Source organism: Copadichromis virginalis, linkage group LG19, assembly GCF_057382275.1.
Source record: "Copadichromis virginalis isolate Kocher_CV1m ecotype Utaka linkage group LG19, C_Virginalis_male_GT1.1, whole genome shotgun sequence".
In the NCBI taxonomy this organism is placed as follows: Eukaryota; Metazoa; Chordata; class Actinopteri; order Cichliformes; family Cichlidae; genus Copadichromis; species Copadichromis virginalis.
In genome coordinates, this window is record NC_140636.1 from 15,937,979 (window position 1) to 15,964,678 (window position 26,700).

The 26,700-nt window shown below is 41.5% G+C and overlaps 1 protein-coding gene across 5 annotated transcripts; it reads right to left on the minus strand.

Moving 5' to 3' along the window:
- Positions 1–339: 339 nt before the first annotated feature.
- Positions 340–24,620, minus strand: kiz (kizuna centrosomal protein). 5 transcript variants are annotated; one of them, XM_085440927.1, is made up of 16 exons: positions 24,426–24,620; positions 23,978–24,040; positions 23,403–23,565; positions 22,081–22,149; positions 20,547–20,850; positions 20,235–20,414; positions 19,903–20,152; positions 16,983–17,102; positions 16,205–16,369; positions 14,930–15,080; positions 12,840–12,996; positions 12,364–12,426; positions 10,960–11,046; positions 10,483–10,552; positions 2,144–2,190; positions 340–647 (listed from the first exon to the last, which is right to left on the minus strand). In XM_085440927.1, exons 1-16 carry the CDS (start codon positions 24,596–24,598, stop codon positions 550–552), a joined length of 2,160 nt encoding a protein of 719 aa, XP_085297053.1. In that variant the 5' UTR covers positions 24,599–24,620; the 3' UTR covers positions 340–549. The 5 variants fall into 5 exon arrangements, with proteins under 5 accessions (XP_085297053.1, XP_085297052.1, XP_085297054.1 ...); XM_085440926.1 differs by having other exon boundaries at positions 20,235–20,850; XM_085440928.1 differs by lacking the exons at positions 23,978–24,040; positions 24,426–24,620 and adding an exon at positions 22,237–22,435 and having other exon boundaries at positions 20,235–20,850; positions 23,403–23,491.
- Positions 24,621–26,700: the final 2,080 nt, after the last annotated feature.

Below are 26,700 nucleotides of genomic sequence, written 5' to 3' on the forward strand. Positions count from 1 at the left end.
CGCCTGTGAAAATATGTGCAGAGCGTTTATTAGAGCCTGAAAATATTCAGAGTTTGTTAGTGCTGCAACACTTTGTGCCCTGGGAGATGGGCCTCTTCAGCGGGTTCACAGGTCGCGCAGAAGCGTGCAGAGTGGCCATTGTGCTTTGTCATTTCACAGGTGACTCACATCACTACACTCGAGCATGCTGGAGGTAGAGCACTCGGAGATGCTTGCGGCATTCAAAATGCATGATTTTCAGCCTAGTGCAAACAAATCGCTTTAAAAGATCAGTTTAATCTATTTCGAGCTGTTATTATGAGCTGGGAGAGTTGTTCAGATAAAGAGACTGAAGCAGGGTTAACATCAGTGTGTTGGACAACTCTTCACATACTTTACCCAGCGTGAGAGCTGTCAACTTTATTATTTGTTTTTATGATACAGTGTGCATACGATTTACAATGCAGACCACTAAAATAATGGTCAGCGGGTGAACTACCACGAGTCAATCTGCCGCAGATTTTGCAGTGATATAATATAGTACATTAAAAAAATATCTCAGTGGAAATATCACTCATAGAAGTCATAAATGCCATCGCTGTTGAAAGGTTGAGGACGCAAGGCTGCTTCAATCTCAGAGTTGCTGTCATCCGATTGACCCCAGAAATCTATACAGAGAGGTACAAAGAACAAAACACAGGATTACATTATTGTGGCAGAATGCTCACTCCAAGCTTCAAATGGACCGTTACTGTCGACATCTTGAGAATAAGTATTTTATTTCTATACTCACTTTGTCAAGGTGAGCTTACTGGAATACTTAGAATCTTAACATTCTTCCTTTTACACAGTTTATATACCAATTTAGCCATAACGTTAAAACCGCTGCCAGGTGAGCGTGTCTTTACAACCCATTGGTCTTCTGGGAAAGCTTCATTGCTGACATTCACGTCGATGTTTTTATACTTAAAACTTTACAGACTGAACATGGCTCCGCGGCAAAGCGCTCCCCGACAGCAGCAGCCTCTCCCAATGCAATAATGCGCTCCGCCAAAACTGCGTTGAGGAAACCGCGCCGAGCACCGATGGGACAAAGGTGTTATGGTGACAGAAGGGGGTCTGAACGTAATTATAGTCAGGTGGTTTTAATGCTGCAGCTCATCAGTGTATGTGTTCAATGTAGGTCTTTTGTGCTTGGAGAATTTTGGGTCTGATCACAGCTGTACATGTACAAAAAAAATCAACCAATAACTAATTAATAAAAAAAATTCTGAGCTTGGCCAATAAGAATCCAAACTGTAGTTCATTTCAAATTAGGACAATTTCCCCTTCATGATCATCTTCTTATGCATCTTTGGACCTAGAGCTGTGCACTGTGAATTCCCTAGGATCAGTTTGTCAGTGTAGAGTCCCACACTGAGACAACTCAGGAACATTTAACCGAAACCTGCACTGTGATACCTTTGTTTCCAAGCATCTAATGCACTGAAAATAGGGAGGTCTCCTTTGCTCCACTGACACAATTCTCTCAAGTCATCAGCTCTTCTCCCCAGATTTGCCTCCCTGCAATTTGTTTAATTCCCCAAATTTGAAAATCAAGTTAAGCACTGCCGATTTAACACAGTGGAGAAGATCCAGCTCGCGCTGCAAATGGAGGCAGTCGATTCAATGAAATCAAATGTAGCAGCACTGATTAAGGTGGCCTGGTGGTCCATGGGAACTCTCTGATTGCAGCTCATAACATTAAACATCGTTTTGCCACTGTAGAGTCAGCAATGTTCTCTCTGCTTATTATTTAGAGCAGTACCTTAAATGCCTCAAAGTTCAGGGCTGTTGTTTAAGTTGACAAAGACACAGCATGTCCCCTAAAATAAAAGCATTTTAGCTTTTTTATTAATTGAGTTGGTAGCGCTTGCTTCAAATTAATCTTTTAGGAACCTGACTTGGCTTCATGGTCACATTTTATACAGACATCCTCAAAAAGGTCCAGCTGCATTTAGAGAGAAATTTAATCAAATAGATGGTATTTTTATGAAGCTTAAATTTTTGAATAATTTCACAGATGTAAACACATGGATTCTCTATGGTGATCCGTTTGGTGTCATTAACCTCTTTTTGACACTGTGTGTTTTCACTTAAATGAAATAATTTAGTGTACACTCACCTTTTGACTGTAGCGTAGAATGAGCCTTTGAGCTTGCCTTCTCTCTCCTGGAAACACAAAGATAGTTAATAGCCTTGTGAAGTTGTGACCCCAGGCTCTCTTTGAGAGAGATTTACTTTTTCACTGCTGAAAAGAATGAAGAGAAAACTTTAACATGACCAAATACTGCAAGTGAAATACGTCAATTCAGATATCAGTCTTTGTAATCAGGTTACGGACTACACACAAACTAACCAAAGCAGTACAATAGAATAAAATAAAATCTTTGTAAAAGAGCATCCATTTAACTTTGGTGATATTTAGTGGCTCGACTCAGACAGTGCACTCGTGAGAACTCCCTTGACTCCTATTGTAGGCGCTTGTGATTTTGCTATGTGGTTGTTCATTCACATGTTTGGCATTTTGTGTGTAAACTCACAAAGGTAAAAGAAATCTTGTCTGAGTATAATAAAACACACAGACAAATAAATCAGTCCAACTGGCATACGTACAACAACCAAAACAGACTTGCGTGAAGACGCCTAATTAATTCCAAAAGATGATATTTAATGGCTAGAACCATCGTGGCAAAGGGAACTTCCTTGACTCCTGTGTAATTGTGCCAAAGGACTTCCACAAGGCCCTCTTTATTCAAAAATAGTCCAAAGACAGGGTTGCCAGGTTCCCATAGCTCTGGTGATATCGCTATGTAAATGTGTGACCTCCGAAAAGGCTTTGATCTGCCTCGATGCATATGCAATAAGGCCCCCTGTTCCACTTTTAAAGGCCTCCTCTTTAATTTACATCATCACAGAGCCTATTCAAAAGCCCACAATGTATCCTCCTCATCGCCCAGGTTAGCATACACATCCATACTGCTTATTTGTTGGGTCTCCTATATTTGATTCTTTCTTATAAAAAAAAAAAAAATGATGCAGAGTTTCAAACAGATGAAAAATCTGGTCCGCTTTTCCATCTGCATCAATTCAAACCCGTGACCTCTTTGATTGTCACCCTCTCAATCACCCTCATCTCCTCATCACTCCCTCTTGGCACATGTGACTGTACATTGAGTATAAGGACCAAATTGCTCTGGCTGCGTTACAGTTGCTATTTTCTAAACTTAAGACCGAATGAGAGAACAAAGATGCACCTCCCATTCCTAACTGTGAGCAGATTGCTCTGTGCTACAAGCTATATACCGCAGAGCCAGTCTAATTACTAGCATATAACCTTTACATTCATATGCTGATAGGACTTCCTACAGGACGTTTGGACGACTCGTGCATCTGTTCAGAGAGAATACTGAACCTCTGGCACTTAAAACGCAATAAAATCAAAGCAGGGAAGCAGTAAGGAAAGCAGTGGGGGGAGAAAACAAAAGCTATGGCCTGAGAGCAGATAATCAGCCTGCCTGCAAGCTGATGGTGAACTGAATGTAAGAGCTGTGGATTTCCAAAATGTGCTTATTCGTGTAGAAATATCTCGCTAAATACACACATTTATGTAAATAAAGATCATTCATCTTTTTTTTTTTTTTTTTATTGTGGCTTAGATCTAAAGTGCTATTATTGATTTTTAATATATCCTCAAACAGTATTTAACCAATGATGATACTGTGTTATATACTGGTTTGTCTGACCAAGCTAATAGAGGAACTGCATCGATAAATTAATTTGTGTTAATGTGTGTTTAACACATTAACACCTTCTGTCTGTACGGTGCATAAAATGAATTACCTGCGTTATTTGGAGAGAACAGGATTTATTTTCCTTTGTTTGCACTACAGCACAAAAATCATGACGGACACAATGAGGAAATCCAAGTGTTATCACGATTCAGCTTTCTAAACTGAATAAAGTAAAAACATTAAACTACGGCAAATAGTGTATCCATTTACAACGGTTAGGCAACAGATCCCAGCCAGACCCTGCAGCAGCAAAAATACAGTAATAATCTATACCATTACTTCCTCTCCTTTGCCACAATAATAGCTGTTACAGCGAGTAAATTGGGCTTTTCTTTTCTCGAACTTCCCCTCGGGATGGGAATGGCCTATCAGCTGTTCCACTTCAGTGAGGGACAGGACTGATTTCAAGACGGGTCTATTACCATAGAGAGCCCAGCCTGGATCTGACCTCACCAATCTAATATTCAGTTTCCATAAACATTTATGCCAGTTCATCTTCTGCTGAGTTTCCCTTAATTGAGGCAATGATCTGAATATGTAAGACTGAGCTGGCCAGTGTTTTACAAGCTCTGCCACACAGAGGTGAATGTAATGTGTAAAATGATGCAAATTACAGCTATTGTAATGTTCTTTTTCAACCCCGCACTCATTCGCTTTTCATGGCCTTTGCAGTGGTTTCATATTGTTGTTTATCTCGTGTTTTAACAGTTTTTTTGTCTACTCTGCATTAGAGTTCAACATAACCTTTAAAATGTATGAGCTTTATATATATTTGACACACATAAGTATTTCTCTCAATTTCTCTTCTTGTTTATTTTGTTTTTTTGTCAAGTAAAACACTCTTGTTTTTCAACGTATGATAAATTTACACGCGTGTGTGTGTATTTTTACATTTTTATATTTTGCGTTATGACAACACATTGTCTGTCATTACAATACAAAGGTAATGACAGTGTGTGAAATATAAAATCTGATAAATATAAAATTTAATATCATGTTATGACACATTGTAAGAACAGAAGTTGGTATCATCAGCTAGAAATGACACACTTCTTTAAGATTAACACAATCTGTCCATGGCAGAGGCTTCAAAGACTATTCTTTACATTTTGCTCTTCGTGCCATTTTACTGCTTTACTGTTGTGTGCTGTATTAGCCTGTGGTAGTAGTTCAGCAAGTAAGTATCTAGTCTTCTACCACACACATACAAAAAAGCTACTGCTTTAGCTCTTGGCATAAAAACCATGTTCATGCTGTAGAGCTAAAGGAGCGCAGAAATGAACAAAAGCTACAGTCGCACAATAACTCAAGTAGGTTGACTATAGTATGCACTTTATAATAACAAAACCTTTATTATAGTTAGATGGCAATACATCAGTTCCTCAAGTATAAGGATACAAACCATCTTCACATAGACTGTAGTAGTTTTGTGAGCTGCAGCTAAAAAGAATAGTCTTTTTGAAACCATTGAAGCTGTATTTCACTTATGACCAACAGTCACATTAGGGAATGTGAGGACTATTGGAAGAAATTATGCTTAGCAAGGATTTAATACTGCTGCTGATGGCTAGAAAATTGCTTTTATTTACCCCATCTTTTTTAAGCTCGCCACCCACACACACACACACACACATCGTAATAACACAATAGCGCTTTTGTGCAAGGACAATCATGTTACCACATATTTTACATGCAGAAACTGGATTAGTGAAATTGAATAATGAAAAAAAATTGGCACACTTCTTGTGGATTAACACAGTGATTCACTTATGTGAGAGTACCTGGGATTTCTGCAACTGTGTTTTAAATAATTCTCTGCTGTTTTTTGTAAAAATCCTACGTTTGACTCTGTGAGCACCATCTCGATCCAGTTTTATGGAATATTTCTCATTTTCTTGAGAAACAAATAAAAACTACTAATACAGTTTTTTTTAACACAGTTAAGTTGCAAGTTAAATATGACCTATTATACTAAAACGTGTTCATGTGCAACAGTTAAATCTGGACCGAACAGGGAAAAAAAAGCAAAATCTCACATTTTAACTTGACAGTGTGTCAAATTTACAATTTAAGGTCACGTTCATGCTAGAGTCATGAGACTAAATCCATGTCCTTGGACATATTTAAGATTTTTTTCATGCATTGTCCTCCAGTTACATTAGGGAAAATGAATACTGTAAGAGGAAATAATGCTTACCAAGCATTTAGCACAGCCTTGCCAGCAGCTAGAAAACTGCTTTTATTTACCCTGGCTTTTTTTTTTTTATAAGCTTCTGCCACCCACACACAAATGCTAATAGCACAATAGCACTTTTGCGCGGCTGTGCTCGTCTAAAGGTAAAGGGAGACCCATCACCTCATCATTCCCATCAACTCCTACTCCCATCCCAGCTATGACCCTGCAGAAACATTGTTTAGGCTCCGTTTAGATGTACTCTAACAGGCCTGAATGGTAGCAGGATATAGCCCTCAGTGGGGGCAAACAGTGAGAGGCAACTATGAGTGCACTGTGAGTGGGCGCTCTCTAACATGTGAGTGCTCTCTGCTGGCAATGAGTAAGTACTGCAACTCAGAGAAAGAGGCACTGGGCCAATGATTTCAACACAGCGGGCTCTCGTCCTGACTGGTGGCAGTCTAGTGGAGACAGCCAGTGTGAGGGATGGATGAAGGACAGATCAGGTTACACTTTTTTAACGCCTCATCTAATCGAGGGTGGACTGAAATTTGCAGGCTGTCCGACACAAAAATTGCAATAATGTAGAGAAAACAGGAAAATAAAGCACCAGAAACATCTGAGTAAATGAATCCAAGCTGCTTTGAACAATAACAACACGGGTCACATGTGCCGTCTTTGGCTTTAAAGTTTTGCGTCAACCTAAACGAATCCCAAAGTTAAATAAAGTGATCACAAATAAAATGTGAAAACACAGAAACAGAAAATGCCTGAAAGACGGCTTCTTTTATAAAAGAGCAATCAGGCATTCATCCGTTTCAGAGAGCCAGTGCAGCACAGTGACCTCCTCTGGCTGGAGTCTCTAAATGCTGCCTTTATCTATTCATGGTTGTTTGTGGTAGTGGAGTGGTGGGGGTGGGGTGGGCTGGGTGCAGCTAACATGCTGTCAAATGTTTACGCACAGAAAAACAACTTTGTTGCCTGACGTTATAACCATAAAAACATTTAGAAGAACAGATGCAGTATGGGTAAAAGGCAGCTCGGTCTCACACGGCCAACTATTCTGCTGTCTTTGTGCTCCTTATGTCGTTTTTGGATTCTGGATTTGCGATTTTCCACCTATTAATACTTCTTTGTCCGTTACCGTCTCTCTCTCCCCCTCTATGTCCTGCTTTCTCTTTTACGTGTCCTCCCCCCTTCTCAGCTCTGGTCCCTCTCACCCCTCCATCTCTCCTCCCAGTGAATTGTGACATGTTCACATAGTCTCCACATATGTGTGTGTGTGTGTGTGTGTGTGTGTGTGTGCAGGAAAGACACACACACAGCTTCTGATTTTGACACACTGAATGATCTGAGGTCGAATGCTTGAGCACATCCTGTTGTCCAAAGCAAAGCTGTAAACCACTAATTGTTGAGTCAAGGTTTTTGTCAAGCAGGCACTAGGCACAACAATCATCACCCCGTCTGATGGCTGCAGATTTTGTTTTGTGTGTCTGTGCACATGTGCTTGAGCATAACCCCCCCCCCCCCCCCCCCCCCCCCCCCCCGTCTCTGGATCAAAAATGGAGCGGGGAGGGGGCATAAAAAAGGTATTAAAAACCCCAAAATAAAAACAAGAAAGGAGTGCCATCTGAAATGCCTACAGTAGAAAGGAGCACAATGTTTCTTTGCACGAGAGGAAGCAGTGGCATGCACTCGCATACAAAGGGGAACAAGTGGTCTTTACATGGAGTGCAGCTGCTTATTAAGACTCACTCCTTCGTGCATTATTCCTTTCATCCCCACTCAACCACAAAGTGATTTTACTTTGCTACTCACAAAGACAGCAAAAGATTTCTAATGGACAAATCCTTCATAAATGTTGCAGATCAGTCGCTTCCCCGCGAGTTATAATACAATAAACAGAACATTCCATAAAAGTATCTAACTGAAAAACACTGTGTGGGAGAGAGCGAGGAAAAGAGAGACACTGGAAAGCAAAAGAATATGAAAGAGCCCAATTCTCTCCAACTTCATAATAGTGAAATGAGCACATATAAATGTGTTAAGAGTATCTCTTTGCATCTTGTATAGACTGCATGTATTTAATCTGTAAAGCTTATTAAGACCCCAGTCATTGCTATGCAAAGCAGCACCCAGTGCTTTTCTCTCGCTTTTCAGCTGAGTGCAGTGTTTGGCCAATAGCACTGGCCCCCCGCCTCTCATTCTGCATTCATAACATGCAACATTTGCACAATGTATCTCTCAAAGGCCCTGAATAGAAGGCCTTAATACTCATGTAAACAACTGCAAACCAATTACTTAATGAATCAGGCCCACACATAATGAGAAGCCTCACAAAAGGCTATAAATGCATTTTTTGCACCAAAGCCTCTGCTTTAAACTACAATCCCTCTGCTGTAGTCTAGGCTTAACTGGCAAATCATAATTATTGCCTAAGACAACAGAGAGGAAGCCATTTTTTTATTTCGAGTCCAGCACCATCCTCCTTTTGAAGTCACTCATCAGCTCGCTGACAAAATAAAGCAAATAATTAACACAGACAGGGGAGAGGAAAACACAGGAAGACGGCGAGGAAGAGGGGCAAACAGATTGAAAAAGGGTAAGAGAGAGAGCGAGACGCAAAGAGAAAGAAGGAGGAAAATGGGGCAATGTTACGCCTCTGCTTAAGCACAGGGCTTCCAGACCACTTGTGGAAGCAATAAAGAGCAAGAAGTGACTGTTGTAAGTGGAATGCTTACATCTAAGCGTTGAGGGAGAAATGGCGCAATTGCTGTATCAGAGCGGCAGCAGGTAAAAACAAGTTACAATAAAGTCCTTCAAAATACTGCTTTAAATTACATTTAGGATGAAACCTGTTCTGGAAATGCACAACAAAAAGCAAAAACACAATCCTTCCAAACAAAGAGATGGGTGTTGGGTCAAGATGAACATTAAAATGAAACAAAAATTGTATTTGTGATCCAAAGGAAATCCAACTGTCCCAACAGCTGTCATTTACTTCAGTAAGTTTATTTGTGACTAAACCCTCTCCATGTCCAACCAGCCATCTCCTCCAGCATCCTCTGCATTGTATTGCCTCCCTCCCCCACTGTGTTTAAGCATCAGGGATTTATCTATTTTTAAGAACTAGAGAAGACAACATAAAACTTATCAGTCTAATAATAAGAGAAATATTGTTCAAAACTGCCTGAAAGGGTTATTAAAAATATATGTTGTAAGTGGACATAAATAAAACTGAACTGAGCAGGGCAAATGTTATGATGTAATATCATTTTACTTTACATTACTTAATATGGACTAATTACAGCATCATCTGTGCACGAGCTGTTTTAACTCAGACTCTGATCTCTGACCTGGATCCTTACATAGAGGAGTCCAATATCACTGCTTTACAATTAAAGTTCTTTTATCAGTAAATGTCTATTCAGGGCGCACAGCCACTCCGAGTATGACCAAAGACGTGCTTGGTGCTTCCTTCCACACTCCAGTTGGAATAAAGTGTTGGCCATGCATAACTACCTGTTTTTCCAATTTCTCTTGTGTACACAACTTGTGTCTCATAACTCCTCGTGGCATTTTGTTTTGCAGTCTAATTTCTGTTCTGCAAATTTTGTTTAATCACAGATATTGCGGACTTCCCATGCACATTAATGACAGGGAGATGGGCACCATCTGAGAGGGTCTGGGCCCAAAATTGGCTCATGTTTATTAAAGAGGTTGGTCACCCGGGCTGGTAGTGGCAGACATCAGCAGCTATGAGGACCACAATAGAGCCAGGCCATTAGACCCTTCCCTGGGCTAATAGGCAGACTGGGAGCGCCTGCTTGCCAGGCCAGGGAGATGCAGACTTCAGCCCTTGTGTCAGCATGGTGCCCAGTAATCACATGAAATCAGAGAAGATTATTCCTCATAACGTTTACCCAGCCATTACTAGAGCCCAAATGGTTTGCAGTGAAGAGGTGCTCTGAGGACCTGACATGCAATTGCAGATTTGATGAAGTCGTGTTGATATTCAAATGTAACCGTGGCGTGGTTAGTTTCCACTGAGCTATTTATCATTAGATGTTCTTTTCTTAACCACTTAGAGCTCTGATTTGACCAGCCTAAAAATGTTTCAAGGGTGAAAAATGAAAGGACATTTGTCCTTGTCAACACTCGAGCCGGCTTCTTCCAAAAGCGTTGTCCCCGATTCTCTTCTTGACGTGATATGTTTGCATTTCGACAACAAGCCTGAAGACAGTTTAGGGCTCCAATTTATTTTTGTGGTAGCCGATCTGCTTTTGAATTCTAAAACCTGGTTGAACCCAGCAAACGGTGAGTAAGAGGGGGCTTTAGGGACCTTTTGTCTTTGTAAGCGAGTTAATGGGTGGCACCCCCTTGATCTTATGGAAATGAACAGGGAATTATGAGAGCAGCCATGCAAATGTACATCAACCACTTTGGTGTCTGGTGGCCCATTTCGTGTGGCCCGTTGAATAATAACAATGTTCTTACCGAGGGTAAGGGTCTTGATGTGAGGAGCTTTTGGCCCTCCGCAGGTCCTCTTCATGGCCATGATTTATTCCTTAAAAGAGCAAACAGGGCTGGATGAAACCATTTGATTTCTTGATTGATCTCATCACAAGCTAATTTACCTTGTATACTTATATAGAAACATGTAAGGCTAATAGCAGTGCTATGCTATGAGTACAGTGAATTCGTATTCAAAGTATGTTTTTTAACAATCCATTTGGAAGTTCTTGCATCCACCCTGAATATGGCGCATATCACAAATCATGTGATAACTAAAATCTATGATATGTTTTGTGGAGTTAAAATGGGATAAAAATGGGATTTGTTGAAACTTCACGGAGCAGAAATGTGAGCATAGAAGAGAACTGTTGCTTCTCATGTCCACGTATTTCCTTGGTAACCAATGATTAGGCTCCAGTTGTTCCCTACTTGACTGGAAGAGTGGACCACATCCCTTACCTGAGAGGCTATCCTCCTCCTCCTCTTCAGAACTCTGCCGCCTTTCCATCATGGCTGATTGTTTAAGTAACTGATATGCTTTTGTCTCTATTTAGGGACACACGTGGCACAAACACACACACACAAAGTCACGGTCAAATATTTGCTTATAACCCAGGTTTCCAACTTTCACAGGTTTCTGTGTTTGATGAGACAACACGCTTCAGTGGCTCCGTTTTTTTTGTGTTTTTGGTTTCATCACTTAACAGAGTGGGTGAGAAACACTCTGCTCATTCAGCTAAACTGTTGATTCAAGCCTACAGTATGCAGCAACAGTTTCCATGAGACAGCAATCAGCATCTCACATTATCTCAGCATCCCCTACCAGGAAGGGAATGATTGATTTTGTGTTTAAAAAAATAAAAGAAACACTTGTAATTACTTTCCGTGACACTAAAAACGGTATCATATTTGAGTGGAGGAGAGAGACTGAGCTGGCAAAAATCAACAGAACAGAAGTACATAATAAATGGGCTGTTATCTCACTGATGTTACAAAAAGTACACATTCAAAGAAAGAATGTGAAAGGCAAAGCAAAATTGTGATCTTCTGTGACCAAGTCCTAACAGTTTCAGCTAGGATTCACAATAAAAACATAGGTTTTAATCATTGTTGAAAGCCATACCATGTTTACAGTGCATTCCAATCTCCACTTCATACAGCCACTGCTTTTACACGTAGTCTCAAAAACCCCAGCAGGTCTACAGGCGTGCATGTTTTGGCAATTACTATCAGTTCCAAGGTCACCGTTTTTGATTGTGACATTGATGTCGCTCAGCACAGCAAAATCCTTTTTTTTTTTTTTTTAGCTGGTTATGTCTCTTTTGATTAAGTGTAGCGATTGGAAACTGGACTCATTTTGCTGGCTGTGCACCTTAGGGATGCGGACACATGAAAAACCCAGTAGGAAATCTGATAGCCAAGGGTAGTATAGGATTGCTTTACATTTCAGAGGTGCAGCTGAGGGATGGGCACACCAACTGCTTCCAGGATGCCGTCACATCTAGTATTTTAAGTCCAGCCTTGCCGGAGCATTGTTTAGAAGATAATGAGAACCGATGACAGATCTTTTGCGCTTCCCACCCTGGCGCCCTGACAATTAAAGCGGCCGCATTATGTTGGGGCAGTGAATTATCAATTTTGCTAGAATGCCTCAGACCGAGCTGAAAACACAGCTAGTGTTTTCTCGGAGATAATTAGAGAGAACTAGCACAGCTCTTCAGGTGGGACTTTGACCCTGGATTCACCTTGATCATCCTGCCTCAGCCATTGTGTAAAAGAGCCCATTATTCACTGCAGTGGGAAGAAAACAAACCACAACATAAGGACAGTGTGAATGCTGGGGCACCGGCAATGCCTTTTTACCTCTAATAGGACCACTTTCCACAGGGCTTTCGTCCTGGCTGTCCTCTTCAGCACTTTGTAGTTCTGTAAGAAAGGGAAGCGCATAGTGAGAAGCAATGGCAGGGAAGAAGGGAGTCTAGGGATAGAAATGGGAATGGGGGGGTCTTTCTTTAGCTCTGAAAGGATGGCTGTATGAAAACTGCGCTGTGAGGGATTTATATATATAAAAAAAAAAAAGAAGCTCTATGGTGAAATTGATTTCTTTCATGAAAGGGAAGTTTTAGTACTCTGCAGAGTTGGTCTCCAGAAAAAAAAAGTCCATATTTCTTCCAATTAATGGTCTTGTTACATGTGACACAATGACTTATCACAGCGTGGAATCACAAAGATCCATGCTGGATGTTTTGTTAAAACCCAAACCCATATTAACGTTTCATTAGCATCATTTTCATAATTAGAATTGATCATGTGATATTATACCAATCATCTTCAGTGACCTTGGATCCGTTGCTTCCATACGGGCCTGGCAGGCTTCGCATCCCCATCAGCCAGCAGAGAAGGAGGACCACATAAAGAAGATAAGTCACTCTTGTCCTCTGCTGAGGGGCACTCCTCACTGGACCGGGACAGAAGTGTCCTCAGCAGCACTTTGGCCTGCGAGCAGCACAAATTAAAACCACACTCTTAATTGTTCTCATTTTGTGAAGGAAGTGTCAAATTGAACTCTCGCCGATTAGGCAAGTCATTTACTTTGGCCATGGCTGCTCGCACAGAGGTGCAGCTGTAATGCGTGTTCAAACGCCAAGAGAAAATAACTTGATATTGTCTCACTCGTTTAACTCAAAAAAGATGATTTCGCACACTTTCGCTCTCCCTCTCAATCACACTTTTTTCCTCTCACTCTCTCTTTTCATCCATGAGATTAGAGAACTGCCTAAAGAATGCAATCACCCCGGTGTTAATGTGCAACACGTCCCAGATATCTTCCCTCTTGGCTGAGAGGATTGAGACAAACTACTCTCTTCCTCCCACTCTGCTCATTTTTATCTCTGTGGAGATGAGGATACACAATTAAGAGGAGCTGTTCCAGGAGATGGGGAGCAGCGAGATGCCACACGCCGATTTCCTTTCTCTCCTTCTTCCCTCCCCCGTATCAAATCCTGCCATCACCATTTCTCTTTTGTGATCAAAGACTGCCTCTCAGCCTCAGATGGCCATTTGCAACTTTTAATGAGCGCTAATATGGAGATGATCAGGAGGATTTTGACAGTGACAAACTTTAAGTGCATTGTAAGTTGTTATCAGTGGGTCACAGTTATGACTGACAATGTTCACGCTTTCATTTGCAGAGAGCAGAAGAGACGCAAACACAGGACAATCTGAGTTTGCCACTTGGTATTTGATGCTGCTGCACAATAAAAACTGTCTTGATCCTTGTCCCCGATATCCCTCTTTGTTCCTTTTTTTAGATTTAGTCAAATGTACCGTGGGTTGAGGGCTCTCGCAGACCCACTGCATTTTAAATATCAATGAATGCAACTGTTAGCACTTGAATATTCAAAGGGCCTCTTTGAGTGTGTGCATGCGAGCTGCATGCTCCCATTTGTCAGAGTAGCCAGGCTGTGTGGCAAGATGTGAATGGAAATTTCTGTTTTCTCTTGTGTGTGTGGAGAGTAAGCTGTTGTGTGAGAGGACAGAGAGGAGAGAGACGGAGAAATGGGAGGACGAGACGGAGAAATAGATGGAGATGGAGTGAGGACGCTGAAGAGAAAGAAAGATTTCCACTCAGGCTTTTCCTCATGTGCTTGGATACAATGATTTCGATGGCAGCACCCCTCTTCCTTTTGTCAGTGCATACTTTTAAGAGGCTGCACAGTCTCCCTCTTTGCTTCTCTCACTGCGTCAGCAATACTACAGCCACAAGAACCCACATAACATGAATCCACAAAAATTAATAAGACAAAAACCTGCATGTGTAGATAATCACTCTGGCAGCCAGATAGTGGGTTTGCTGACATGTCTCTTGACATCATCGTTGAGCTCTGAGTGGGAATATTCTTTGTCATTTCTTTCTTTGTTTAATTGAGCATGATCCACAAGGTCAATGAGTGGGAAATTTAAAATAATCCCATTGAGTAGAAGGTCCAAATGGCTCCCTCGTTCAATCAGACCCAACTGACGGCTATACTTTTGGCTAATACTAAATTAAAAGCAAGTGTTTCTCAGATGAATACACCACATGAGATGAAAGAAGCCAAGCTGAGGCTGTAATTTGCGATTACGACATGGGTCAGGGTTTCCCTTCTGTCTAGGTCAATGTGTGGAGCAATCTGATGAGCAGGAGGCCAGGGCTTAGTTTCCAGCACGAGACACAAAGAGGGCATTTAGCAGTAACTGCACTCCTCTTCAAAAAAAAAACACGCAAAGGAACAAGCAGAGAAACAAAAACACTCGCTCATTTGGAAAGAAGAGGGGAAAAAGGGGGCCATATTTCTGTGCAGATATCAGTGTGCTTTCGGGATGCAAGTGTGTGACCTCCTGTTTGTTTGTGTGCATGTCACTGGAGTGGATGTGCCTTCGACGCTACCTGGTGGCTGTAGGTGGCATGACGGCTGAGCAGCAGCGGCGTGAACAGTTGGACCAAGCGCTCAGTGCTGAGGACGCGGCGCTCCTTGAGCACAAGGGCGTGCTTGAACCAGCGATCCCACAGCCGAGCAGCATTAGGAGGGAGGCTGGTGCTGCGGTGAGGATGGGGGTGGGATTAGATGGAGAGAAATAGCGGCTTTGTTATTGAGCACACAGCAGGAAATACGAACATAAATCATAATTATACCCGCACAAAGTAAAAGATAATTAGATAATCAAGAAAAGTGAAGAAGCTGAAAAGTTTGGAACACCTCCAGTATAAAGCATTTCTCAGAGCTCTTCCTTTAAGCAGCCTTTTTAGAAAGGGTTATCCTAAAACAACTCAGAGGTGATGGATTATTAATGAATTCCAGTTAACACTGAATAGACACAGACAGCAAAATTGATTCAGGTTGAAAAACTGAATAAAAAGGTCGAGGTCAGCCAGGAGGGATCTCCAGAGGAAAGAGGGGGGACACTGTTAGATGTGCTCCTTTGAATTGACTATATAGCAGGAAAGGTCTCAGTGAAATCAATAGAGTATTGAAGCAGAGCATGGATTTAGCTCAGAGTATAACTACTCATTATCCAAAGGACTGGAAGTCGCAGATAGGGCATTTTAATTTACTCATGACATTCACCCACGCAGTGTTACTGTGTGAGGTGACACCAAAGATGACCTTTTACATTTGTGGACAAGGGAGACTGTATCAAATAGTAGCATGAAATCTCTCTGACTGCTGTAAGTGCATGACCCTCCCCACAGTCTAGTGAAGGAAAAAAATTATAATAATAGTAACATAAAATCAAATGCACACACAGCCATCCATGCGTACTGTAAGGTGGTTTACTTTCCTGAAGAAAAGAAGACTAATATCTATTGAACTCTGCAGCTTTTACTGCACTGATATTTGTGCTCTGAACGACTCCATTGTGAGGTGGTACAAGTAGATAATCACGCAACACCCAAAATATCACCAACATTTTATCATAGATCTATATATAAACAGCAACAATGAATACGCTTACATAACATGTATATAAGCATAATTTTTACATCATCACAATTCAAAAGTAAATGAAAATATAACCCTAAACAAAAACTGCAACTGCACACAAATAAGCCAGCCTGTGGTTTTGTTTTGTTTTTGCAACATATGAATCCATAATATAAAAAACATGCACAGGCTGATGTCAGTTTCTGGCGCAGGATTCACAGACAAACCAGGAGCCTTACCTTATTTCATTAGGCTCAGTGCTGGCCTGATGAGCACACACCAGATCCTGTGGTAGCAGGCAGCCCTTTTCTGTGCTCCATGACAACCTCTGAAGCTCATGAAGGACGACTGCTCCACACGCTCCAAGGTCCTCGTCATTCAAGCCCGCTCCATCGTCACAAAGGCTTCCCAATATATAGAGAGCAGTCAGCTATTGCCATGGAGCTCTGGGCTCTGCCAGCAGGTCAGGAGTACACAGCATACATCGAACAACTGCTAATACTTCACACACAATATGAGTATAATCACACACATCAAGGCGCATGCACTCCAGCTCACATAATATCACAGCATGGCTAAACGCTCTACCAAGGGTTGTGACACAAAATGGCCCAAGATGTTGTTGACATCGTTCACAAATGTGACGTTTGTACAGATGGAGAGCTTCGCCTTTGTTAATCAGTATTTCACTACTGCTGTAAATGAATCGTGACGTAGAAAAATCTTCTACAAAAACCAACCTTTATCTAATAAATCATGTGCACAATGCTCTCTCTGCCCAGTAACAATTCAGCAGAGCGGTTACTATAACAATCCCACGTGTCTGAAAACCCCTCAGAAATAAAGATGCACGGATGGCGGTAATGGCACTTCATCTAATGTGATAGCCCTCGGCAGAAGGATAATATGTTTTCCTCATCTGCACAAACTGCCCCCTTAAATAAATATGTGTAGCATTTCATTCAGACATGGGGAGACAAGTTTTAAAAAGTTTGAAGAAAGACACTAAGGGTGTACCTGATAATTCTACTGAGCTCGAGTCCATCGACAGAAGAATCCCCGTACACACTGGCCTGTTCGCTGCGAAGTCGTCCTTCAATGCTGTCTAGCAGATTAAAGAGTCCTTCCTGGGAGAGACTTAAAATAAATTACCTATTAGTGTGGTGAATGAACAAAAAAATGGAAGAGGTCACGTGATCGATAGGTCTGATATTTTTTTAAATGAAAATAAAACTATGATAACATTTTTTCCGGGCGATTTCCTTGAGGTACTCAAGGCTTGCTGGAGAATGTGATCATTAAACTTCCACAATACAGCTTTTCAACAGTTCACCGTGTTCGTTGATTTTGCCACGTGTAATAACAGGTTGCAAGCGAAGAGCTCGACAAAACCAGCATTCAGATCCGGAGCTTGTTTGCTGCTGAATTAATGTGGTATCGAGCAGAGTTGGTTAAATTGCGAAATAATGCTCGAAACGAGTAATATGACGTTACAGTTAAACTCCATTACCGGTTGTAGCTCGTGCATAAAAGTGTACGGAAAAAGAGGGGCCTCTGGATGATTTCCTTTGGTGAGAGATTTACACTTTAATCTGGTCCTGTGTGCGGCTACAAAATGAGAAATGGATGCCTAATGCATGTGGATATTGAGAATCCATCTCTTTCTTGAGCATTAAGCTCTGGGTGGCCCTCATTGAATTCTCCCAGAAACCCCAAGCCGAGAGATCCTGAGCCCCCTTACATAAAAAGAGGCCAAAAAGAATTTATGACAATCTGTAATGGGCTCTTGGGTTAGGGGTCAGCAAACAATTGCTCCCTCTTTTTTGCAGGTTGTTTCCTGGTAACATCCTGATTAAGCTGGCAGCTTGAATTATATCCATGACATTCTGTAGTGTGCAATACATCTGTGCCAAGTCCTCTTCAGTGTGGCTGAAGTAGAATAGGCAAAAGCTCTGTCTTTTTTTTTCCCTTTCCCTTATTGCCAGCGTGGGCCTTGAAATAGTCATCTTTCTCTTTCCACTTTATTTATCAACGCTCTTCAAAAAGAGACCTTTAGAGAGTGAGAAAGTGAATTAGTTGTGTTTTCCTGCAAACTTCTCTCTTTACTGTATTGTTGCCAGCTTTCATGTCAAGGTCTCTAACCTCACTTTAGATGCTACTATTGTCCGTGTGTCCACATCATCAGGAGTGTATTGTTAGCCAGGAGGAAGAGGTCAGCCTCTCTGCAGCAGTATTGCTCTACAGCGTCGAGTTGTGGCTCTGGGGTTATTTATCACATGGAATGGCCTCACCATTGAGTGACTGGTGTCAGGCGAATCTCACCATCCAGGCACAAATAGCAAGTGTAACACACAAAAGGACACGGAAAATATAACCACAAGTAATAACAGCACACACTAAGTGCAGTTACACCTGCCTAAATCTGGGATAGGCCCAGCACGCTGTCAGAATTCACAGAGTGAAAATTTGCGAGACCTTTGCTAAACTAGAATTTAAGCCACAGGAAAAAAAAATACCTGAGCAATGCCCTAATGACACTGCAATTACAATTTTTTCAAAATCCTATACGCTTTAAGCTCCATCTGTGGGATTAACTGGGATTTTTAAGAAGCCAGTGTTAACTGTATCACATGCTGTCACCAATCAATCAAACCCATGCAGCACTTCAGACAACACATGTGAGAGCAAAGCACGTTGAGGGCATTGTGATGGTATTAAAAATTAAACTATACAATATTTGAGTCTGTAGGAGAAATAGGTTGTTTTTCCCTGACTGTTGGGGCGATATAAGCTTTAACCTTAAGAGAAATACACGCAGGATAGAGACTGGATGCTCTGCGAGGTTTACATCAAAGCCTCTGGTTTTCTCCTCATACAAAGAAGCTCTCCGTGTTAACAATGAAAGCTGCAGCCAACGCCATTGTCTACCCAGCACAGCCTAACTGAGGCTCCTCTTGGGGTCATGCTATATAAAGTATAGTCGACCACACATAAACACAGTCGGGCACAAACAAACATGCAGCACTCTCAGAGAGAAAACATAATCCTCCACAATATTTTTGATGCTCACAGAGAGCAGACCAATTAAAAAATAAAGCCTTTCATACCAATAATGCTCAGAAATTACTATTTATTTTTGTAATTACAGAAAAAGAAATAATATTTAAGAATATAGTCCATAATGTGACCCAAGAACAGAGAGAAGGCAAACATTAAACAGTGTTTTTTTTTTTCCTTGAGAGTACAGTGAAGAAAAAAGTGCACACAAAATGAAGGGTTTTTTTTAAGAGCATAAGAGGTGCTGTTCATAAAAGACCTCATACTGTAGCGAAAATGCAAAGGCTCTCCGTGCAAACATTCACATAGGATTTTCTGTGGCTCTAACCCCATCCAAAATGATCCTTCAACTCAGAGGCCATCATCACGCTAAGGATTTGTGGCTGTAAGTGCTGTCCACATGCCCACCCCTCCACAGCACTCTATGGTGCCACAAATTTCCTCCTCCACTGGGGACTTCCTGAGGTCTCTCAAGCAGAAAATTGCTCTGTTACAGCATTATCTTGGATTATGGCAATATTGTTGGTGACAGGTCCCCAGCTCTCCCTATAAGATGCATCACTGCCACCGCAGCTGCTGCTGAACTACAGAGAGGACGGTGGCATGAACCGTGACTCCCACAATCCTCTCTGTCAGCCTCAGATGTGAAGGTGGAAAGGAGGAGTTTGCGGCGTGTTCACTCGCTATCATCAACAGCCCTCTGTGGTTCGGCATGGCCATGCAGAACATTCTCCTTGCTTAGCCCGCTTAGCCTTAAATTTTGGGGAGGGAAGCTGCTGACTGCACTGAGCACCGTTTGAGGAAGAATGTTAGTGTTTTTCTTCACTGACCCACTTTGAAAACGTCAGACAACAAACTACATTAGTCATATATACTGTACCTTTTCAAGGCCCCCACTGCAGCTTTGCTGTTTAAGTGGAGTGTTTTCTTGGAGCCATTAGAGTGCAGAGACGATTCAGGACTGTGCTGGTTGTGATCACGCCTTCCGTGAGTATCATTACCCTCATGTGCCCCACCCTCTGGTGCATCCTCCTCCAGCTCAGATTGTGTCAGAGAAATAGACAGGTCACTAGCAGTGCTCTCTGACAACTCCACATCTGAACTCAGTGTGCTGACACTCTCACTTTTACCTGGATGTAAATATACAATGTAGTGTAAAGGAAAAAAAGTGCTTTAAAAGATTCTAGCACAGACAGAAAGATCACTGCAAACCTGTTCTCTCTTCAGCTTCTTTTCCCAAAGTGGTTTTTAGCATCAAATGGCCGTGACCTCTCTCTTCATCTTCCATCGTGCGTGCCTCGTGAGCCACCTCTTTGGAGTCGGTGTGTTCTGCGATGGAATTCTGAGTCCTCGTCGGGCTTCTGCTGCCAGGAGATGGATTCTTCTCAGGCCCTGTCAAGGTCGCCAAAGGTGAAGGTTCCCGTTCATCATCACTTCCAAAAGCCACACCGCCAGCTGTGCCTGTTAAGGCACGAACAGATGGGAGCGGCCCCATCGTTCTTTCATGTTTGTCACTCAAATTACCGTCGTCAGAGGAATCGTTTGAGCCTGAAATGTCATCTGATAAATGTGCTCGGTTGCTGGCGGCATCCTCTCCGCCGACTGTGAAGTCCTTCAAAAGGCCACTTGGTAGACGCTCGCGGGAGTGCAGGCTGCGATTGGGTGAATGATGCAATGCTTGGTGTGAGTGTACACTTGTGCTGCCAGCTTCTGCATCAGGCCCTCTGGAGGTCTGGTGGCCCATAAAAATTTCCACTGGTGCTTGTTTAAAATCCTTAGCTGGGTGAGAGACGTATCCGTCCTGGTGCTGTGCACGAACAGCTTCAGCCTGCACTCATGAAGAAAACAAACACACACACACAATATATTCATTTTATCAGCTAAACTTTTCATTACCTCATAAAATATTTTTTTCCAGGCATGAATATGGATCGCTTAAAATGTCAAAGTTCTTGTTTCAGTTAAATAAGTGCTATTTTGAAAGAATTTCAACTCAAGTATGTCAGCTATCCACTTTAGAAATTTGAATAAATGTAGCTTATTTGGGCCAAGGTCAGAATTCTTTTCACAACATTTTTCAAAAGAATGTCTCAGGATCAATGTTTTAACTTTTAATCTTATTAGAAATCCTTTAGACAAGTTTTGATTCATGTCTGCAATGTCACCAAGGGCGGGGAGAGAGAGAAGCAAAAAAGCCTCCCTCCAAACATAATAACAAAAAGCATGGCTTCTGTTTCTTTTCTGATAAGCGTCTTAAATACCAAACAGTTAGCTGCTTAATAACATTCACTGTAAACCATGCAGCCTGCCCAGCAGATCCACAAAGTAGGTAAAAAAAGAGGAAAAGTTAATTTCTTGGCTGAGTGATTCCATCGGTAGCTGCAGGGCAAAGTAGAAAGTGTTTCACTAAAGTAGCAATTGATTCTTCTATCAATCTGCGGCACGCGTGTGCTCTTCCAAGGAATGTATTAAATATGAAAATCATATCCCGTTATCATCTGTCTCCAGCTTTCAGCCCGGTAAGCTTCCCTTAATGAATGCTGCAGCCTGAGGGACATGCACACTGCCAGCCAATGGCTTGTATGCATAATGGAGTGACGGTACCATTTTGCTCATTACAATATCGACAGACTGAGGGGGGTTTTGCACACAGTTACAAGTGACTGCTCTAGACAGCATGCTCCAAGTTATTATGAGATGTCTTAGACATTTCATCTAAAAGAGCTTTAACTGCTTTAAGTGAAGGGAGAAAGCAGCCATGGGCTTGAACTACATCGCTTGTACAGATTCAGCAGCTAGGATTAGACACCTGTGTTATTACAGATACACAGTTTAAATGTAGACTCTACAGATTTACCAGGCATAATGTCTACGTTCCTTTGTTATTCCAAACCTAAAAACGTAACTTGATAGAACTGAAATTAGCATAAACCTTTAAACATTGGAAAAAAAGAAATAAGTACCATTTATCATCCAAAAAATATAAAACAAACAAACAGAGTGCAGGTTACCTGATACATAAAGGATGTGATGTGTGTGATCACATGCTATTGCATACCTTTGCTGGTTCCCGCTCCATTTTCTTCTTTGCTTCCATAAATTTGGAAATCTTTTTCAAACACTCAGCCTGTATGAAATAAGACTGAATTAATAATTAAAAGATAAATGACTTCTTTAATATTCAACTGGCATGTGTCATGCAAACTCGTCTAACCTGTCTGAATATTAGCTGGATGTGGTGTAAAAGTGGGGGGAAAAAAAATAAGGAAAGTAGCTGAAAGCAGCCCCTATCAGTAACAGAGGGTTTTCCTAAGTGAGTGTCCTCTATGCAGACGCTGACACCCCTTAGCATTTTCATTTGGCCGGGCGGACTCACTGCCTTACTGCCAACTCCAACAGAACCTTTGCCACACCTTTAAATTACAAAAACAGACCTTTAAAAAATGTGTCTTTTAACATACAGCACAAATACCAAAAATACAAATACAATAAAATCTAGATAAATATACATGCTAATCGGAGAGGGAATATATACTCACTGTCTGTTTGAGAAATGTGTTTTTCTTTGTACCAAAAGCATCACGGTTCAACCAGAAAAAAACCGTGGTTGATTTTACACAATGGAAACAAAGTGCAACAGGACGACCAAAATAACAGCAAACATGCAGGACTCATAAAGCATCAAGAGGAAATAAAACAACTGCTTGAGGGGAGAGAATGGCTAAATCTCTGGAGCACTTCAGAGTCTCTATATTGGGCAATTAACTCGGTGAGTCATAATTAGCCAATTTTGTTAATTTGATATTAAGCTGTCAAGCACTGTCGTTGAGTTTTAAGTGATAATCTGACTGGCTCATTGTTTTCTCCCCCGTTCATTTGCTTGTCATGATAAATTGCACAGTTTGAGTGTTTACTATTGTCACATCAAGCCATTGCAAGCAAATGTCTACTCTGTTAAAATTGCAGCAAGGCATTAAGGCAAATGAGCATCAACAACACGCTCATTTATAAAAACGCAGCATCCCTAATAAATATATATATTTTATATATACCTGCACATGCATGGGCGGCCATTATTCCAAAGTTAACCTCGTAGAACTACGGTTTTCTTAAACGTACAGCTTGGACAGCAGTAATTACTGGTTATTACACGTGAATCTAAAAATGTCAGAAGAAAAGTACAACTGTCAAATCTGATTCCACCGCAGTGAAAGGAGTGTTTGTTCATACTAAAAGCCTGCTTTCAGTACGACTCCATAATGACAAAAGCTACTCCACTGAACAAATGAACTTGAGCAAATGTGTGTGTGTGTGTGTGTGTGTGTGTGTGTGTGTGTGTGTGAGAGAGAGAAAGAGAGACAGAGCATGTGTGTGTTCTACCTTTTGTTGTTGGAGGGGGGCATGGTCAGGACTATATTCCTTCATGCTAATTTCTATGCACTCCACATCTCTCAGAAGCTCAAGGTTTCTCATTTTCGCTCGTGCTTCCCTGTCACAGATTTCCTTGAGATAACTGCGCAGTTTGGAACACTTTATCTGTAAGCTGAAGGCAGTGGAGAACTATTATTCAAAAGAAATATTATCTAAGAGCATTGTCAGAAAATAAGAGCTCGACTTCTCAGGAGAAAAGGTTAAGCACAATATGTTTTAAATTTAAATCTCATTCTCAAGTCGCCCATCAACCTAAGCCCTGCTGGATGGACCTGGCATGTTGGTGTTTATGAGACATGATTTACATCTTTTTTTTTTTCTTTTTTTTTTAAGCAGTGTTATGCTTGTACACATTGTATTAAATAAAAACTGACACAAATGCCTGGATTGTTTATTCCCAAATGAAAATAATAAAACAGCTGTCAATCTATGAATACATGGGAATTTTTTCAAATCAATTTCATATACAATGATGAAAGTCCACTCACATATAATTGGATATTTAACTCAAACCAGTGACTTACGCTCTTTTATCGGATCTGGAGTAAGCAAACAGCTCCCTCTCCAGCTCCAGCCTCCGTTTCTCCCTGCACACAGAGCGCACAGAGAAGGTGTTACCCACACACACCGCTCCAGCACCTCCGTGGTTTCCTGGGCTAATTATTGCCAAACCGTCAGACTTATGAACCCAGCGAGCTTCCATAACACACATGCTAATGCAGGATAGCAACTTTTATGGGAACTTGACTAACTTTCATTAATACGCAAACGCTAATCAGTTACTGCTTTATACACATCCACGAATCCAAGTAAGCAGGCTAAAGAACTAGCTTCTGCTCATCTCTGTGTACGCGGACTTCGCTAGGAAGCTAACGGGTAAGGTGAGTCTATCAGACGGCAACGGTGACAACTCGAGTCCGCGGTTCTACGGGGCCGTGCTCTTTATAATACGAAAACACCAACTGTCCTCACCTTTCGTGTATGCTCTGCTGAGCTGACGTTATCCTTTCGTAGTAGTGGTCCTCGCTGCGAGCCGAGCTTGCCATTTTCTCCCGCTTTTGGCGCCGTTGCAAAGCCGATTGGAAGAAGAGGCAGACGAGGAGGAGGGGGAGAGGGGGGCCACTGGTGTTTACGTTGGTTGCCATGCGCACCGCTTCCCAGAAAGCCTTGCGGATAAACACAGAGAACACGTGGTTGGAGCACGGAGACGTGCACGAATTAAATCCGAGAGTAATAATGAAAGAAAAAAAATCGACTAAATGTTGGGTAAGAATTTGTTTTTCAGCGTATTTGGAGTATTTGCCCGAACGTAAATCCCCTTTATTTAGAAAGACGCACAGATGTTCGTAAAGGTGTTTAAATGTCATTTCTGTTTATTTATCAGAGTTTCTAACCCGCCTGGGCTAGATACCAGCCATCAAACGTCTGACTTTTATTTGATAAGCTTCCCTTGCTCTGTCACACACACACTGATGTCTGATTTTCTCTGATGGTTGCTGTGCATCATCCCCAGATGTTGTCTTGCATTATCAAGGTTCATCGCTGACATTTCTCAGAATGTCATGTTTTGACTGAGTCATTTTCTCAAAGCGACAGCACTACATGTCCTTGCTGGGATACTGAAATTGACTGCTCCTTCAAATGCACACCCTAATCAGCCAATTTCCCCAATTCCAGTCCCATCAAACTGCTCTTTATCTGTTGAACTGGGGAGTTTTGTTGTTCTTTTCTAATGCTAATCTACCCCATTCAGTATCTCTCTATGAGGCTATTTGTTGTGAAATAAATCCCCTTGTTTGCCTCCTGCATGTATAATTGATATTGTTGCCAGGCTTTTTGTTTGTGCCGTGGAGAGCTGGAAGGCAGTGCTTTGGAGGTGATGAAGAAAATGAGACTTGCAGCACTGCCGTTCCAGCTGAGCTCAGCCAAGGTTGATGCCTGTGATCAGTCTTTGTTGGATGTCATACATGCATTTGTGATTATTTTCAGCAGATTGTGGCCTCCCAATGCAGACTACATTTGCGACCACTGTTTAATATCTTTGTAATATCCAGATATACTAGGCCCCCGTGTTAGATCGCACACCAAATTGATGTGAAAACTCTGAACTGAACTTTTTACTTAATTCATCCAGGTGAGTTATGAAATAACAGGTGCACTGAATAAATTCAGATTTCCCGTTTTCTCATCTATAATGCATTCCTTTCCACATATCTCTTAAACAACATTAGCTTTACAGTGAATTATCCACAGTATACTTATTTCCTAGTTAGGAAAAAAGTATATAGTCCAAAATGCTGCAACAATAAAACCATTATTTTGATAAAGTAGTAATAGTTTTAACAAGTGCTTATCAATGTAAACAAAAAGGTGCCATTTTTCAAATCTTACTGCATGAAGGGTCCGAGAAAATATAGTTTACTTTTACTCTTTGTAGTTTTATACAGTGTCTCCACACTGGCTTTCTCTGTTGCTCCTGTGCAAACATACAATCTGTATGGCCATTGATATGCCCTAACAGAGGTCACAATTTGCATGAGAATTAACAGCAAGTAAATTAAATTGATATTCAGTGCACATCTCCGTCGAATCCTTCAGACCTTTGTTCCCCCTGCCTGGCAGAGCCCATGTTCAGCCCCCCCAGCTAGTCAGAAACATCTGTGCAGTTAATAATTTGATAAACAGCTTACACAAATGCTAAATTATCTTCTCCATTCCCTCCCCTTTTTCCTTTCCTTGTGCAAGACAGTTGGCTCACCTCTCTGTGGTGTTGGGTTTATCTGTCTTTTGTGGCTGTTCTTCCACAGCTCTGGTTTTAATGGCTCTCCCTTCACTCCTTTCACTATCACTTAGATACTGAAGCAGTGTTTGGGGTTAATGCAAATCCTCAACTCTCATCTGCGGCAAAAAAAAATCCACTGAAGTTTCCTATTGTGGCAAGTTTAAAATGAACTTTGTCGGAACATTTGTTATTCATTCACAGCTCTGTGCGGGTAGCATTTAAAAATATTCAGAAAGAACTGTGACATTGATCAGCACATTTGAACATGTGCAGTGCCTCCGTTCTGCAAAAGCCCACAACTCAGCTGACTCCCTGTGAAATTACAAATTAAGGTCTGACATATTTTTTTCCAGAGAGCATTCTGCACCAGAGTGCAAAAGCTTTCAAGTTCCACGTGTTAATTCAATGGTCACTTGTTTCTATAATTGGCTGATACCAGCAGTGAAAGAGATTTGACCGGGTTTT